We start from the raw sequence: 18,974 nt of genomic DNA, 5'->3' as shown, positions 1-18,974 counted from the left end.
TAGTACAGCCCATAGGCCTAGCAGAGCCCCCACACAGGAAGCTGGAGAACTTTGCAGAATGTGTTCACTCGAACAGTTGAGGGCTGAGAAAAAAAAGATATCTTGCCGCAAATTATACTCACCATGTCTGTGGTGGTTTCGTGGCACAGGTGTTCCCACCGAACAGGAAAACCACTCTTTGTCTTCACCTAAACTCTTTATCTTTCCAGTATCTTGGGATTCTGTTCTACCAAAGGATAAGAATACTACATCTTTTCCCATAGCCAAACTGTTAGTTCACCTGTCTACCACCGTTTGAACACAGCCCACCTTTTCTCGTGCTCATGGTTTGCACTGGGAAGTCTACATTTCTGTGAGTGCATGCTGCAGCCTCAGAAGTATGTGAGGGTACCATTGCCATCTCTAGCTACTCCCCCAATCTCTGTCCCTCCACTTCCCTAAGCCCCTGTAGCCCACTTACTCTTTGCACTGCTCACTTGATATGTATTCATTATGATCATTCCCCCTTTTTAAATTAAGTATGTTTATAGAAACCACATTATAAAATGGAATACATTTTCCCAAAGCAACTGGAGATTTTGTTCCTAACCAAGGACTTTGCACCAAAATCATAAATGTGACCAATCATGTCATAAACACAATACTTTAAAAAAGGAACTCTTATAACTCAGTAATTCCTTAAAATAATACAGTAAAGCTCCACGCCCTATAAATTTGGCAACAATGTGTCTGGCACATTGGTTTAGCCAGGGATCCAGTGTTCTGGAAATCATATGTTTATGATCACAGTTAATGTGAAACACAAGAATCGGAGCATTGGATTCTAGTCCCAGTATTACCACTCTGTAGCTATTTGTCCTCAGGCAAATATCTCAGTGCCTCAGTTTCCTAGTCTAGTCCGTTGTATGTAGGAATTGTTCTAGATGACCTCTTAGGTCTCTTCCACTTCTGACCCTATTTTTTAATACGTAACATCTCTACCAACCTTCTCACCACCCAGAAAGACTCTTTGGAAATGACTTGAATGTATTTAAATCCTGTGCAAGGATATTTAAATTAGCTTTTTATTTTGGTCTTCCCAATATTATGTTCCCTGTAATGAGCAGAGACAGTCAAAATTATCGATCATGGAGCTCTGGTAAAGTAGTAAGTTCAATCATTTTTGTCCATCATGGTGGTACTTTTTTTTCCTCCATATACATTTTGAAATATGTGCACTAGCTCAATATCTCTTCCCTTGTCCTCTCATCTCCTTAGTTAATTTAAAGCTCTAATTACTGACATTTGTTCTTCCTGCCTTTTGTTTTATTTTTTAAAACATTGCAGGATTCCCTCCTCTCCCTACAGCTCTGTTTTGGAATTGTCCTCTTTCTTTCAAGTCCAGCTGCAGGAAGCGCCTCTGTGAAGCTGTCTCTGGTGTGGTCCTGCCAAATTCTACTCATTGTTTCCATGCTCTCCTTGAGTTTCTTTTGAGGATTTTATCACTTTGTACACTGAGTTATGAATGCAGCTCACAAATCCTTGGGAAGCTGCTCTTATGCTCCAGGCACTGGGATCGGCTAGGACTATGGCAGTGAACTAGAGAAGCAAGCACCGTACCCCCAGGAGCCCACCTTCTAGGGGATCCTTGTGTTATACTTATTTAAATGTATGTCCTGGCCGGGTGCAGTGGCTCACGCCTGTAATCCCAGCACTTTGGGAGGCCGAGACGGGTGGATCACGAGATCAGGAGTTCGAGACCAGCCTGACCAACATGGTAAAACCCCATCTCTACTAAAAATACAAAAATTAGCTGGGCTTGGTGGTGCACACCTGTAACCCCAGCTACTCAGGAGGCTGAGGCAGGAGAATTGCTTGAACCCAGGAGACAGAGGTTGCAGTGAGCCAAGATCGTGCCACTGCCCTCCAGCCTGGGCAACAGAGTGAGACTCAGTCTCAAAAAAAAAAAAAAATTTATGTGCCACTCACCCCCACCTCCACAATAGAAATCTCTAAAGGCTCAGAGGAGCCTTATTCATTTCATACCTCCCCACAGGGCACAGCATGTGACCTGCACAACTATTTAGGGCCACACTAAGGAAATGCTATGTAAATGGAGTGAAAGCAGCATCTCCTGGAGAGGCTGATTTTATGAATCACTTTCATTCAGGGAAATGGGAAACAAGTAAATGACTAATAAAAAGTGAAGGAGGGAGAGAAGAAGGAAGGGACAGAGGGAAGCAGAGAGGGAGGGTGGACCTGAAATACTTGATACTGTAATGAAAATACATATAGCCATACCATAATTAAGAAATCAAAAAACAATAGATGTTGGCATGGGTGTGGTGAAAAGGGAACACTGTTACACTGCTGTAACAGTTGTAAATTAGTACAACAACTATGAAAAACAGTATAGAGATTCCTTAAAGAGCTAAGAGTAGAACTGCCATTCAATCCAGCAATCCCACTCCTGGGCATCTACCCAAAGGAAAGTAAGTCATTATATGAAAAAGACACATGCATGTGCATGTTTATAGCAGCACAATTTGCAATAGCAAAGATATGAAACCCACCTAAGTGCCCATTGACCAATGAGTGGATAAAGTGTGGTATGTATGCATCATGGAATACTACTCACTCATAAAAAGGAACAAAATAACGTCTTTTGCAATAACTTAGGTGGAGATGGAGGCCATTATTCTAAGTGAAGTAACTCAACAATGGAAAATCAAATATTACATGTTCTCACTTACAAGTGGGAGCTAAGCTATGAGACTGCAAAGGCTTAAGAGTGATACAGTGCAGCCGGGCGCAGAGGCTTACGCCTGTAATCCCAGCACTTTGGGAGGCCGAGGCGGGCGGATCACGAGGTCAGGAGATAGAGACTATCCTGACTAACACGGTGAAACCCCGTCTCTACTAAAAATACAAAAAATTTGCCAGGCATGGTGGTGGGAGCCTATAGTCCCAGCTACTCACGAGGCTGAGGCAGGAGAATGGCATGAACCCAGGTGGCGGAGCTTGCAGTGAGCTGAGATTGCGCCACTGCACTCCAGCCTGGGTGACAGAGCGAGACTCCATCTCAAAAAAAAAAAAAAAAAAAAGAATGATACAATGGACTTGGTGAACTTTCTGGGGAAAAGCTAGGAGGTGAGTGAGGGATAAAAGACTACGCATTGGGTACAGTGTACACTGCTTGGGTGATGGGTGCACGAAAATCTCGGAATCACCAATAAAGAACTCATCCATGTAACCAGAAACCACTTGTACCCCAAAGACTATTGAAATTAAAAAAATTCCTGTAGCCATCCTGATCTGGCTTCTATGTGAAATCTAACAAAGTTAGACTCGTAGAAGCAGAAAGTAGAACATTCTTTACCAGGGGCTGCAGAGCATTAGGGGGCAGGATGGGGAGATGTTGGTCAAAGGGTAGAAAGTGTCAGTTATAGGATGAGCAAGTTCTGGGAATCTAATGTATGGCAGGGGTGGCAATGGATGTGTTAATTTGACCATGGAAACCATTACATGATTACGTGTATCAAATCTTCATGTTGTACATGCTGGATAAGTACTGTTTTTGCCAGTTAAATTTGTAAAAATTAATAAAAATGTTAAGCAAAATATATATATATATATATATAGAGAGAGAGAGAGAGAGAGAGCAATGATTTAGTTATTTGAAGCATTAAGCAGGAGTTTCAAAATATCTATCATAAAGCAAGGACAGATAGAGGCTATGAAAAGTCAAGTTGCATATGGGTAAGTCGGAGCCAAATGAGTGTAATATCTAGCTACAAAAAAGGGAAAGAAGGTAAAAGAAGGAATACACATTTATTCAGCACACTTGATGACTACATCAGCCCTACTAATTCCTATAAGAAAACTGTTACTATCTCCCTTTTGCAGCTATGAAAACTGCAAGCTCAGCAAAGTTGAATAATTGCTCAAAGTCACACATGACAGAGTCAGAATACAAAATCATCCTTGCATTAGTCTGCTCAGTCAGCCTTCCATAACGAAATACCACAGACTGCGTGGCTTAAACAACAGACATTTATTTTCTCACAGTTCTGGATACTGAGTGTCTGAGATCAGGGTGCCAGCATGGTTCAGTTTTGGTGAGGTCTTTCTTCCCGGCTTGCAGACAGCTGCCTTCTTGCTGTGTGCTTACACGGTGAAGAGAGAGATCGATATCTGTGATATCTCATTTACTAAAAGCATGTTCATCCCATCAGTCCAGGGCCCCACCCTCATGACCTCATCTAACCTTCATTACAACTCAAGAGCCCCATCTCCTGACACCATCACGATGGGGGTTAGGGCTTCACATATGAGTTTGGAGGAGACACAAACATTTACTCCATCACAATTCCCTTGACTTGGATTTCTTATTTTTTTTTCCTACGACACAGAAGGTGATAAGTGCTTTGTATTTTTGCCTTTAATGTCCCACACATGTGCCTAATTGACCTGGGCAATTCTAATCTGCTCAACCTCAGAACAGAATACATCATGCTAATGGGGGTCCCCCAAAACTATTTGTTGAGTCAGTGGCCACAGTGAGCTCTCAGTGAACCTGAGCGATCTGAGTTAGTAGGAAGGCACTCGTCCCTGCACACCCACATTCATCTTTTAAATGTTACGACTGATCATTTTCAATTATTTTCTTCATAAAGTTTTGTACTATTCTGAGACCATTTTCCACTTTTGGACAAGAGATTACTTTGTAGGGAAGAGCCAGAAAGAGATTTAAAGACAAAACTCATCTATCTGAAGTTCCCTTAAGAAAAGCGAAACTGAGTCAGAAGGAATGGAATCAAATCCTGTATTCCCACAGGGCGCTACTGCAATGCACATTCAGCTTATAATGGAACGGCTGCTGAGAAGGATCAACCGGACAGTGATTGGGATGAGCCGGCAGTCTCCCCACATCGTGAGTATCTCTTTGGTGGATCCCACGGCTGCTGCTGCTTCTCTATCCCCACGGCCTATCAGGAAGCCTTCGGGGCCAGTGGCTTGAGGCTGTTCTTCACATGGGCCTCTCACATCATGGGTTATTGGTTATAACCTTGAGCAGATCTTTATTCTGACATGGATTTTCTATTGAGAGAAAATAATCCAGCCTAGGCAATATAGTGAGACCCCATCTCTACAAAAAATTTAAAAAATTAGCTGGGCGTGGTGGTGGCGTGTGCCTGTGCCTGTGGATCAGGTACCATACTGGCACCCTGATCTCAGGAGGCTAAGGTGGGAGGATCACTTGAACGTGGGATGTCGAGGCTGCAGTAAGCTGTGATTGTGTCACTGCACTCCAGCCTGGACAACAGAGCAATAGCCTGTGGAAGGAAGGAAGGAAGGAAGGAAAGGAAGGAAAGGAAGGAAGGAAGGAAAGGAAGGAAAGGAAGGAAAGGAAGGAAAAGGAAAGGAAGGAAAGGAAGGAAAGGAAGGAAAGGAAGGAAAGGAAGGAAGGAAAGGAAGGAAAAAGGAAGGAAGGAAGGAAGGAAGGAAGGAAAGGAAGGAAGGAAGGAAGGAAATGATCCAGTATGAACCACCCAGCCCCCTTGATTCAAGGAACAAAACCAGACATTTTAAAGAACCTGTGGTTAGCATGCTTGTGGAAAGGCCAGTGTTGCTCTGGCCTCTTGCTTTCTGTGTACTCTATCTAAATAGACGCCAGGTAACAACTATGATAGAGACCAGGGGTAGCTGTGGAAAGACTCATTGGTGTCGTCATTAAAGTGAAACGTCTTTTACTTGCTGTATTAAAAGCTACGGTTAGATTTTAATTAGAGGACATAGGACAAGAATTATTCCAAATTCCTGTCAGATTAAAAAAATTCATTTATTTCACAAATAGGTATGAAAAACTGCCGTAAAACAGGCACTGCTCTGGACACTGAAGATGTACCCATGAACACAACAGAAAAATCACTGCCTTTGAGGAGCTGACACCAACAATAATGACAGCAGTTATAGCAAAATAAACTATGTAGTGTTAGGAGACAACAGGTGCTATAGAGGAAAAAATAATAGCAGGTTAAGGGAAGTGAGGGTGGGGGAGTCACAGCTTTAAATAAGATGATTAGGAATTGAATACCTTTTGTTGAAATTAATTACCTTTTGTTTTTCTAAATAGAGACAGGTTCTCACTCTGTCACCAGGGTGAAGTATAGTGGCACCTTCACAGCTCACTGCAGCCTCAATCTCCTGAGTCTAAGCAAGCCTCCTGCCTCATCCTCCTAAGCAGCTGGGACTATAGGCACATGCCGCCATGCCTGGCTAACTTTTAGTTTTTTTGTAGAGGTCGTTCACTGCAACCTCCACCTCCCAGGTTCAAGTGATTGTCCTACTTCAGCCTCCCAAGTAGCTGGGGTTACAAGTGTGTGCCCTGACACCCAGCTAATTTTTGTATTTTTAGTAGAGACAAGGTTTTGCCATGTTGGCCGGACTAGTCTTGAACACCTGACCTCAAATGATCCACCCACCTTAGCATCCTAAAGTGCTGGGATTACAGGTATGAGCCACTGCACCCAGCCTCTAACCTGTTTTAAAATAAATAATATTTAATGCCTGTTCTTTAACAACAGAAGCTATTTAGAGATTATAAATGAGAAAGTCTGTTTAATTTAGTCACAAAAATATCAGAGTAAGAATAAGTACTAGTTACAAATAAATAGCCAAATAGAAATAATAACGAGGCCTGGCATGGTGGCTCATGCCTCTAATCCCAGCACTTTGGGAGACTGAGGTGGGCAGATCACGAGGTCAGGAGATCAAGACCACCCTGGCCAATGTGGTGAAACCCCATCTCTACTAAAATACAAAAAAAAAAAAAAAAAAAAAATTAGCTAGTTGTGGTGATGCATGTCTGTAGTCCCAACTACTTGGGAGGCTGAGGCAGGGGGAATCACTTGAACCCGGGAGGTGGAGATTGTAGTGAGCTGAGATCGCGCCACTGCGCTCCAGCCTGGTGACAGAGCAACACTCCGTCTCGTAAAAAAAAAAAATAAAAATAAACGTAATAATGGAGAGCTCGCCTGTCAGACTTAGAGGATACATATCAGCAGAACAGAACCATGATAAATGAAAAGGAGATTTTGGATCGTATGAATATTTTGTTACCTTTCAAAAGAGAAAATGAAGGTTTTTAGTAAACATTGTTTAGAACATTAGTTAACAATTTGGGGCTGGGTGTGGTGGCTCATGCCTGTGATCCCAGCACTTCAGGAGGCTGAAGCTAGCAGATCACTTGAGTCCAGGAGTTGGAGACCAGCCTGAGAAACAGTGCAAGAGCCTGTCTCAAAAAAAAATACACAAAAATTAGCCAGGCATGGTGACAGGCGCCTGTAATCCCAACTACTCAGGAGGCTGAGATGTGAGGATTGCTTGAGCCCCAGGGAAGTCGAGGCTACAGTCAGCCATGATCGCCACTGCACTGTAGCCTGAGTGACAGAATGAGACCCCGTCTCAAACAAAGAAAAAGAAAATTAGTTAATTTGGAAAAAATTTGTTCAACTTCGTACTATACCCACAAAATAAATGTCAGATAGAATGAAGTATTCAATTTTTAAAAATTACATTATAAAGCACTAGAATAAAATAATAGGTAACTGATTTGAGGAGGAACAGGATTCATGGATTTGTATAGTTAAAATACAAGAAAAAATCGATTTTACTAGGTAAAATTTTAAATCCCTATATATGAAGATATGTGTGTGTGTGTGTGTGTGTGTATATATATATATATATATATATATATATGCAAATTAAAAGTTAAGCCCCAAACTTTAAAAATTTTTGTAACATAGGTGACAGGTGGCTAATAATATAGAAAAGCTATTATAAGCCACGAAGCAAAGATATTGTTTTAATAGAAAAATGAGTAAAGAATGGGTACAAACAACAACATGAGAAAGCTAAATGGCCAAAAAGTTCATGGACAGACTGTTTAATTTAGAGAAAAGGAAATGAAAATGCGAAGTGAGATTAAGTAAACCTCTAATACCCAGAATAGGCAAGGTCTTGGAGAAACAAATTGTGTTAGACACCGTTGGGAAAACAAGCTATATGATAATTTGGCAATATATATATCAAAGGCCTTAGTACAATAAATTTACACTGCTTTGTAATTGAAAAAAATAAACCTTCGTTTTGTTTTGTTTTGTTTTGTTTTTTTGAGACAGGCTCTGGCTGTCACCCAGGCTGGAGTGCAGTGGTGCAATCTCGGCTCACTGCATCTCTGCCTCCCAAGTTCAAGCAATTTTCCTGCCTCTGCTTCCCAAGTAGCTGGGATTATAGGTGCCTGCCGCCATGCCCGGCTGATTTTTGTATTTTTAGTAGAGATGGGGTTTCACCATGTTGGCCAGTCTGATCTCAAACTCCTGACCTCAAGTGATCTGCCTGCCTTGGCCTCCCAAAGTGCTGGGATTACAGGTGTGAACCATGCCACCAGGCCTGAAATATAAACTTTTTAAAACAAAAGAAACAGTCTAAGGAATGCATTCAGTAAGAGATAGACACAGACAGTCTTTCGTTGTTCTGCTTGGGGAAACTTTCTCTCTGTTTTAGAAACAGCTGTATGTTCATCTCTCCTGTGCTAAATTCCTTTGTGTTATTTTCATAACTGCATGAATACAGGAGGTTAGCACCCTGAATCTTTACTCCCTGTCTATAAAACTAAGTCTATAATTCACATTTTTTTGGTCTAGGGGTAGCACCTTGAATATGTACTTCCCGAACTCACAAATGGAAGCAATGTTAATTAATCATCTAGTTACTAATTTTTTATCTTCAAGTCAGGGTCACAATTCGTGTGGGTAGTATATTGGAACAACTGGCTGATGGGCTCTGGAGTTGGAGAAGTGGTATCAGGTGGTATTAGTCCGTTCTCATGCTGCTAATAGAAACATACCTGAGACTGGGTAGTTGATAAATCTGAGTAGTTTATCAAGGGAAGAGGTTTAATTGACTAACAGTTCAGCATGGCTGGGGAGACCTCAGGAAACTTACAATCATGGCGGAAGAGGAAGCAAACGTATCCTTCTTCACAAGGCAGCAGCCAGAAATGCCAAGCAAAAGGGGGAAAACCCTCTTGTAAAACCATCAGATCTCGTGAGAACTCACTATCACGAGACTAGCATGAGTGTAACTGTTCCCACCATTAAATTACCTCCCACAACACATGGGGATAATGGGAACTACAATTCAAGATGAGATTTGGGTGGGGACACAGCCAAACCATATCACAGGTATTCTAGCAGGGAGTTTTCATCATCATCCCTTGCCCTCCTTTCCTCCATGCTCGGTGTTGCCACCGCTTTTCCTGCTAGCCTTCCTCCCCGTTAAGATTTGTTTAACTAATCTAAGTATTTCGGACATTTCTCCATGGAATTCTATGCTACAGCTCTGTCTCAACAAGAAACCCAAAGCCCCACAAGTTACTACATCTTCACTGGTAATCTCATTGAGGTGTCCCGTCTATAGGATTCCACACTTCATAGCTATTAATGGGAGTCCTTCACTCATACCTGGAAGGAGGTAGTTTGAAGCAGAAACTGCAAAGCACGTGGCCTTTGGACCTGTAGAATGCAGCGTGTTTCCAGTGTGGTGGGTTACCTGCATGGCTCGTTGGGTGGAAAAAGCCAAGTTCGTGGGGCTCACATCGTGTTTTTGTCAGTTGGTGGTCTAAGGAGTCTTGGATTTGTGCTTTCCTTTTCCTTCCAGGGGAGTTTTGTGGCTTGCATGATTGCCATCCTGCAGCAAATGGACGACAGCCACTATAGCCACTACATCAGCACTTTCAAAACCAGACAAGACATCATTGTAAGTTGCCTTTACTGGTCCTGGTAACCTGAAGACTTCTTATATTTGGTTTAAAAAAGTGGCTGAAGCTGCACATCAGGAGTCCAGGCTTCTCTTCCCACCCACCTCCAGTGCTGTGTGGCTGTCCACAGTGGTTACAGAAAGGAGAGAGCTAATTCCTACTTTCTCTCTTTGATAGGATTTGAAAAAGAGTACAACACATATACCAAGAGGTTATCGCACACCTTAATCTTTCTTGGATTTAGAGAGAGTCCTTATTTAGCAATATTTGGGAGATGTTTTTTGCTCTGAAAACAGGATTTCATACGTGGTACAGTAACTACTCATGTCATGGCAAGGATTTTAGAAGGCAGGGGTGTGCAAAGTCTCCTAAGACGTGGTTGATACCATCATTTTGGAGAGGGCAACAAAAAGAGGTAATCCCTGCCCTTTACAACCTGTCCATGGCCTTTTAGGAACCTGGCTGCACAGCAGGAAGTGAGCAGCGGGCCAGTGAGCATTTAACTCCTGAGCTCCTGTCAGATCAGCAGAGGCATTAGATTCTCATAGGAGCTGAATCCTGTTGTGAACTGCACATGCGAGGAATCTGGGTTGCCCGCTCCTTATGTGAATCTCACCAGTGCCTGATGATCTGAGGTGGAACAGTTTCATCCCAAAACCATTCCTGCCCCCATTCATGGGAAAATTGTCTTTCCTGAAACCTGGTGCCAAAAAGGTTGGGGACTCCTGCTTTACAGCATTTGTAAGTTATCTTCAGATGAAAATATTTTGTTCTCTATTGTTTTAAGCAGGAAAATTGTTCTTATAGTTGCTATGAAGCACTCACCTAAGAGGCTGAGTTAGGCCTCTGGCTGTGGCTTCACTGTACCTTCCCTTCAGGGGATTGTTAGTGGCCTTTCAGATGTCCATGAAGGTGTTGTTAGACTTTGCAGAGCAGTGGACAGGATGTGCCGCTGGATTAGCACGCTGGTGTCATGTTGACACTAGTCTTTGGATACTTTCCCATCATCTGTGCATATTCCAGTCTCTTTGTTCTAGATTTTCCACTTTCTGCGTCTGTCATGCTGAGTAGGAGGCCATTGCCCCCATGGATTCCCAGCTCCTTCCTTGCCCATTACCCACCCTTCTGCCATGCCCACTACCCACCTTTCTGCCATGCCCACATGATGGACAAACATACAAGGAATTGGAGGGAAAGTGCTGTTTGTTATTATTCGTTGGCCCAATGGTGGACTCTCAAATCCATGTTAGACCACATGGCTTGAGCTGAAGAGACGTCTCCATGAGCCTCTGCTTGGGCCACATCGTGGCAGGCAGCATGGCATAGGAACCATAGCAATACGTAGATGTGCCTGTGGAGACCAGGCACAAGAGGACCAGGATGAGAGGAGAGGAGGGGAGGGGGAAGGCCAAAGGTAGACATGTGTCCTCTACAGGCAGGTGGCATAGCACCTGCTTTAGCACCGGCTTTAGAACACCCAGCTCTGAGTTTGAATTCTGACCATTCCACTTCCTTGTATGCAATTTGGGGCAAGCTGTTGAACCTCACTGAGCTTCAGTTTCCTCATCTGCAAGATAGTACCCACCTTGAGGGTTAATTAAGTGTTGCTTGGCTCCATGTGTGGGAAATACCCAGCTTCGTGCAGGTTGGCATGTAGCTAATGCCTATGAGGACTAGCTGTTTGTGACAATCATCGTATTATTATTGCTATATAAAGTTAAATTAACAATAAAAATTGTAGGGATTTTTGTTGCAAATTTCCTTTAGAAAGCAGGCGGAATAGGGAAGTTTTAAAATCAAACCCTGACAATTTGGCTCCTTTGTTAAGTAAGAAAAAAAGGGGCATACCTCCTGTTTACCAGCATGATGGTGAGCTCCTCCAGCTATATTATGTAATTAAAAGAGGATCATTATCCCCACAAGGGAACTAAGGCCTGGAGAAATGAGGGAACTTGCCTGAATGTAGTCCCCAGGGGCCAAGTTATGGTGCACAGCTAGGCCTTTGCTTCCCAGTGGCCTTTCAGTCCCTCACGCTGCCTTCTGAGTGAACCGCATGAAGGCCCTTGGGAAGTGGTGGATAAAACCAGGCTTTGGGATTCCTTGTGAGTTTCCTTTATCATGCTATCTCATTAATTTAGATTTCCAGGAGTTAAATGGAAAGTCTGTATCTGAAGCAAATAACAAGTATCTAAATTGAATCCTTGCTTCACAAACCATGAATTCTTATGGATTTAAAAGAAAAGTTAACAGAATGGCTAATAAATTGGTGGAAGTGCTTAAAATATATTATGAGGCCAGATGTGGTGACTCATGCCTGTAGTCTCAGCACTTTGGGAGGCCGAGGCAGGTGGATCACTGGCTGGAAGTCAGGAGTTTGAGACCAGCCTGGCCCACGTGGTAAAACCCCATCTCTACTAAAAATAAAATAAAATAAATTAGCCAAGGGTGGTGGCAGACACCTGTAATCTCAGCTATTGGGGTGACTGAGGCAGCAGAATCGCTTGAAACCATGAGGTGGAGGTTGCAGTGAGTTGAGATTGTGCCACTGCACTCCAGCCCAGGCGACAAAGCAAGACTCCATCTCAAAATAAATAAGTAAATAAATATATGATGAAACGAATTTGAATTCATTAACTACGTCTAGGATTTCAGAATTGAGGGTGGGTACGTCTAACTCGCCATAAAACCAGGGGAAAATCCACAGTTGCACACACACACTTGCTGGCCAGAGAGAGTCATGCCCCATGCCGTTCAGCATCCAAAGTATAGGAAGTTACCCAGCTTGACCAGCGTCTCAGAAAAACATGGTTAGCAATAGGACCTGGACCTCCTCCTGCCTCTCACATACTGTGTTCTTACTACTGCACAACAGACAAGTGTCCAGGCGGGACTGTGTAGGTTAGTGCCAGAGAAACTGGACAGGACTTTCAGGAATCACAGTGGAAAAGGTCTAAATTTAGCTAACTAATAAAAATGCCTTCAAAACATTTTAGCTTTGATTTCAACTCTGATTGTTCTATTTTTGAATTAGTTTTTGCTCACAGCCCCCTTTGGAGCAGAAGAGCTCTGTATGCTTAAGTGATTAGTTATTAGTCATCACCAGCCACTGCTATGGTCCCTTTTCAAGGACCGTTTAGGACCCTTCTTCCAGGCTGCACATGATAACGTCCCTGGCACAGGAAGAATCGTGATTCTGCGTGTGTATCACTGTGTCCTGTTCTGACCATAATAAAGGAGAATTGAACTGAACTCTATTAAAAGTATCCATTTCCCCACAATTGTTGGTGAATTATGTTTAAGTGCATGAGACACATTCTGACAACCTGTGGTAGCGGAGGACAAAAGAGATAAGGATTACAAACTTGGGGTCCAAAGCCCCAAGTTCTCACCCAACTCTTCTCCTTCCCATTTTCTTTTTTTCTTTTTCTTTTTTTTTTTTTTTTTGAGACGGAGTCTCACTCTCTTATGCAGGCTGGAGTGCAATGGCACAATCTCAGCTCACTGCAACCTCTGCCTCCCTGGTTCAAGCAGTACTCCTGCCTCAGCCTCCCAAGTAGCTGGCACTACAGGCATACGCCACCAAGCCCGGCAAATTTTTGTATTTTTAGTAGAGATGGGATTTCGCCAAGTTGGCCAGGCTGGTCTCAAACTCCTGACCTCATGATCTGCCCACCTCAGCCTCCCAAAGTGCTGAGATTACAGGTGTAAGCCACCACACCCGACCCTCCTTCCTACTTTCAGTGCGCTTAAGCGAGTCCTTTAGTTTTTCTCAGTCTCAGTTGTACCATTTGTAAAATGTGGATGATTCTTTTTGTCCTCATCTTCCTTATAGGGTCCTACAATATAAAAATCAAATCACATCATAGCTAGCTGCAAGAATGCTTTGTTATTCCTAACACCATTGAAAGATGGGCTGTTACTGTGGCACTAGGAACATCCTGTTCTGAGGTTGTGGTTCTGCTTGTGTACACGCCAGAATAAAGACTATGAATGTAACCCAGTTTTCCCCCAACCACTCCTCTGTTCTCCGCAGGACTTCCTCATGGAAACTTTTATCATGTTCAAGGACCTGATTGGAAAAAATGTCTATGCCAAAGATTGGATGGTGATGAATATGACTCAGAACAGGTGAGACAGCCGATGGCTGGCCCTGAGGCATTTGTCGGAATACCTGAGGCTGCTGTGTGAACTTTGGGAAGTGTCTTTCAATCCCTTTGCCTCAAATCCGTCATCTGTAAAGTGAGAATCTTCCTGCTCCAGAGGTCCTAATTTATGTGCTCATGATCTTGATTTTCCCAGGGTAATTGCCTTTGCTCCACCTCGGGCTCTCTGCTCCCTTCTCTAGCATTGTCTCTTCAGTGCTGTCACGGTAATTGTCATCCTCAACTCTCCGCTGCACCTTTCCGTGGCTCCACATGGCCTGTGTCATCCTGACATTCAGGGTTCACCTGATACTGTCTGTTCTATGATCTGTCCGTGATGTGTGTAACCAGATTCTTCTTATGAACATTTAGATTCTTTCCATTTTCTATTATGTGAAATAGCACTGTGATGGCCTTCCTTGCTTTACATATTTACAGATATCCATGGTTATTTTATCAGGATACACTTCTTTTTTTTTTTTTTTTTTTTTTTTTGACGGAGTCTCGCTCCGTCGCCCAGGCTGGAGCGCAGTGGCCGGATCTCAGCTCACTGCAAGCTCGTCCTCCCGGGTTTACGCCATTCTCCTGCCTCAGCCTCCCGAGTAGCTGGGACTACAGGCGCCCACCACCTCGCCCGGCTAGTGTTTTGTATTTTTTAGTAGAGACGGGGTTTCACCATATTAGCCAGTATGGTCTCGATCTCCTGACCTCGTGATCCGCCCGTCTCGGCCTCCCAAAGTGCTGGGATTACAGGCTTGAGCCACCGCGCCCGGCTTTATCAGGATACACTCCTAAAATAATTTACTAGTTCAAAAGTTTGGCGAAATTACAGGACTTTTGATACACAGTGCCAAACTAACTAGTCCCTTCTGCTACTTCCCTGTGTATGCTACCTGTACTCCAACCAAACTGGCCTCTGCCCAGTCCCTGCATACATGGTCTGCTCTGCCTGACACCAGTCTTCCACCAGCAGTGCCTTCCCCATAACCTCCAGCTGTCAGCGTTCCAGCCGTTCCATAAGGTTCTTCTCAAGAGTCACCTCCAGACAAAGCCTTTCTGAGCTGGATGTCCTCTCTTCTTCCTTGATTTTCCATACCCCATTCAAACCTCATAGAATTGTTTTCAGATTCTATATTAGATAATAGATGTACATGTTGTTAATTTCCCCTACCAAGCTGTAAATTTCTTAAGATCAGACACTGTGTCTTTCAACACAGACCTGAGCCTGTGCCTTGCAATTGCTGGCTCACAACAGATACTTGTTGAACAAAAGTGAAATGAACTGAATATATATTATGTTAAAAGTGTTAGAATTTAATGAGATAAATAAAGCAACCCATTATTGTAAGCATTATTGTTAACTGTACAGGGTATCCAATTCTGAGTAATTCTACCCTAATATCTGATTAGCAGAAGCCTTCCCTGCTATGTACAGATTAGATTTAAAAAAATTTCTCCAGAAACCCTAAGCTTAAACAGAAGCATCATAATAGAGTCTATATTACCCTGCTCTGAGGCTTAAGAGTCCTGGTTTGCAGTCTCAGATCTACCTTCAGTTACCTAAATTGGGATGTGGCCTTGAGTGGCTCTTCTTGTTAGTTCTGTAAACTGAGCTCCTGTGCCCCGTCTGTGGATGGCATTGTGCTGTTGGTCTACAAGGACACTGTTAGATTGTGAGGTCTTAAGATGCCAAGTTCAGGTTTGGTTTGGTTTAGTTTTTAACATAGTTGGGGAAAAGTTTCAAAGGGACATACAGTTGCCTTCTTTACCTGGTATTTTCCTTCCCCAGGGTTTTTCTCCGTGCTATAAATCAGTTTGCTGAAGTTCTCACAAGATTCTTCATGGATCAGGCAAGCTTTGAACTTCAGGTAGGCATGTGACTCACCTACATGCTTCTGGAATTCTTGGCCATGGCAAGAGAACTATATGAATTTGGAAAGTGTCTCCTCAGATTTCACCGTTTTCACATGAAAAAGGTTTTCCTGTGTTTTTTCATTTCCTAAAGCACATATGCCTGTCACACTGTCCTCCAAACACAATAAAATAGGGGTTGTTTCTTTTTTCTATAAAGGTAACATCTGTTAAAAAAAAAAAAAAAAAAAAGTCTTAAAGAGTAATAGTAGAAGATCAAAAATACAAATAGTCCTCCTTGTCACTGTAAACATTTGGAGTTGACCCTTTGTATATTTACACAAATGCACGTAGACACACATGGCTACAAATAAGCACACAGGTAACTCTCCTACCTACAAATGAGTTTGGTTCTAAAGAACGGTTCTTATGCACAGTTTGTTGAAAGTCCAAAGGAATTGCAAAACGGATGATCACTAACTCTATCTTCATTCATTCATTCATTCATTCATTCATTCATTCATGTGTCCATTCATCCATTTAGCAAATGTTAGAGTTCTTATATGTACAGGGCACAGGGATATTTCCCTGGTGAAGGCAGATAAGTTCCTTGCTCTCGTGGAGCTCACCTTCCAGGGTACTCTGCATTTTTGGGTGATGTGCTTTCTGTGTTCTTTGTCTTTGTGTGTATCTGTGGAACTGTTATCAGTGGAGGTCCTTGACTACAAATTGTCCGGGTTCTTGGTGTTTTGAACAAAATGCACAAACAAAGCAATGAAAGAATGAAGCAATAAAAGCCAGATTTATTGAAATGAAAGTACACTCCACAGAGTGGGAGCGGGCTCAAGCAAGCGGCTCAAGAGCACTGGTTACAGAATTTTCTGGCGTTTAAATACCCTCTAGAAGTTTCCCATTGGTTACTTGGTTACACCCTATGCAAATGAAGGAGTAGCCTGTGACCAGTTTGACCCTCCCACCAGTTGCAGGAGGGGACCAATCAGAGGTACTTTGAATTTTTCTTCTGCCACACAGTGCAAAGGGGTAGCCTCTGATCCTTTTGTTACTTGGGTGTGGAGAGGTGGGGTTTTCCTTTTGATTCAGTTCTAGGAAATCAGTGTGAATTGGCCTTCAGTGCCCTGCCTCCAGGCCCCGTTTTCCTGCCTCAGAACTTTAAAAGTTGAAACTCGTAAGTAGAGGAAAGTATACACACATACACACACAGAGATGCATATGCATATAGATGAATATATATTGTATGTATGTATATGTATATTTGCCAAAATGGAATTAAGCTGTGCCGTTCTTTGGTACCCTGTTAATCTATTTTCCTTTTTCAATGATCTATGATTTTTTCAATAATGTTGAATATTTTCTTATTTTTAATGACTGAATACCATCTTTTCTATGCCTGGTCCATGATATATTTAACCAAATTCTTCTTATGAACATTTAGATTGTTTCCATTTTCTATTATATTAAATAACACTGTGATGGACTTCCTTGCTTTAAATTTTTAAAAATATTCATGGTTGATCAGGCACAGTGGCTCATGCCTATAGTCCCAGCACTTTGGGAGGCCAAGGCGGGCAGATCACCTGAGGTCAGGAGTTGAAGACCAGTCTGGCCAACATGGCAAAACCTCATCTCTACTAACCATACAAAAATTAGCCAGGCATGGTGGTGCACACCTGTAATCCCAGATACTCGGGAGGCTGAGGCAGAACACTTGGGAGGTGGAGGTTGCAGTGAGCTGGGATTGCACACTGCACTCCAGCCTGGGCGACAGAGCGAGGCTCCAGCTACAAAAAAAAAAAGAAAAAGAAAAAGAAATTCGTGGTTATTTCATCAGGATAAAGTCCTAAAAGTGTTTACTAGTTCAAAAGTTTTGCAAACTTGTAGGGCTTTTGAAACATAGTGCCAAACTACGTACTATAAATAGATGTACTTCTTGGCAGCAGCTTTCCTTTATCCCAGGAGTAAAGAAAAATATAATAGTTTAAATTTTTTTAAAAAGCTTAACATTAGGTCTCAAAACTTAGAATTGAATAATCAACACCCAAGAAAAAGAAATCTTGTAGAGTGTATTTTGTTCTTTCATTAATCCCTGGTTAATGACTTTACCATGTGACATTGTTTTATTATGACCCTTATTAATGTTATTTTTCATTTCCTTTTACCCACACAATTACTTTTGAACAGCTCTGGAACAATTACTTCCATTTGGCAGTAGCATTTCTCACCCATGAGTTCCTTCAGCTTGAAACCTTCTCACAAGCCAAGCGCAACAAAATTGTTAAAAAGTAAGTGTCCTTTTAAAGTTAAGATCGGGAAGGGGCTTCTTCCATTTGTTTATATTGAGAGCAGTATTTTAGGTATCACAGAAATTACTATTTAGTGGCTGCCCATGTTGTTAATGAGGTAGATCTTCAACTAATTACTTAATAGGCCTCACATTCCCCCAGGTTCAGCACTCTTTTCTTAAGGCCCAACCATCTCCCTATCAGTCATCCCATGCTTTTTATCAAATCTGTACCTAGAGACGGACTTTGACTATCAGCATGCCCATCCCCAAGAACAGCTGCGCCTCTGCTGGCAGCTTCCCCAAATTGCAGGCATAGTACTTTGTGAAGTACTATGAGTACCATGAACCACTATGAAGAGTCACTCATAGTGCTTCACAAAGCACACTCCTTCCCTGCCGTTTCAGCAGAGAAAGCCAGGACTCAAACATTGCATTAAAATGCCCTCCAGATTCCTGGCCTGGAATTCAAAATGGAATTATGTGCAGAAGTGATAAGAGATTTAGGGAAGCATTGCATTTCATTGAGAGACTAGAAATCCAAAGACCGTGTTGTTAAAAAATAACTTGAGGAATGTATTATTTGAAGACTTCGAAATTTTAGTTCTGTTCCCTTTGTTGGGATATCTGTGATATCTAGGAAAACTATTTAATGTCCTTCTACTTCTGGTTCCTCCCTCAAAAACTGCCTCTATATATAGAAAAACAGCAAAGTATTTTTTGCTCCCAAGGACCAATTTTTATCCCTTTGTGGGCAATATCACTCCCATTGAGAGTACATGGTGTAGAGCCTTCCAATGTGAATACTTGAAGAACATACTGGAATGGATGTATATTACCCAAATATCAGTCTATAAAGTATATAAGTATTTAGTCTGCC

The 18,974-nt window shown here is 42.4% G+C and overlaps 1 protein-coding gene across 2 annotated transcripts in view; it reads left to right on the top strand.

The window, feature by feature from the left end:
* DOCK5 (dedicator of cytokinesis 5) overlaps positions 1 to 18,974 on the top strand; it is a 235,806-nt gene that overhangs the window by 169,025 nt on the left and 47,807 nt on the right. For both annotated transcript variants that reach the window (XM_050801968.1, XM_050801967.1), the window contains exons 27-31: positions 4,817 to 4,912; positions 9,703 to 9,801; positions 13,836 to 13,930; positions 15,734 to 15,812; positions 17,995 to 18,095. In XM_050801968.1, coding sequence (XP_050657925.1) covers positions 4,817 to 4,912; positions 9,703 to 9,801; positions 13,836 to 13,930; positions 15,734 to 15,812; positions 17,995 to 18,095 — 470 coding nt within the window. The remainder of the gene's footprint in view (positions 1 to 4,816; positions 4,913 to 9,702; positions 9,802 to 13,835; positions 13,931 to 15,733; positions 15,813 to 17,994; positions 18,096 to 18,974) is intronic.

The sequence above is a fragment of the Macaca thibetana genome, chromosome 8 (assembly GCF_024542745.1).
Source record: "Macaca thibetana thibetana isolate TM-01 chromosome 8, ASM2454274v1, whole genome shotgun sequence".
Taxonomy (NCBI): domain Eukaryota; kingdom Metazoa; phylum Chordata; class Mammalia; order Primates; family Cercopithecidae; genus Macaca; species Macaca thibetana.
The sequence above is the reverse complement of the archived record's forward strand: the minus strand, read 5'-3'. Positions and strand labels throughout refer to the sequence as shown.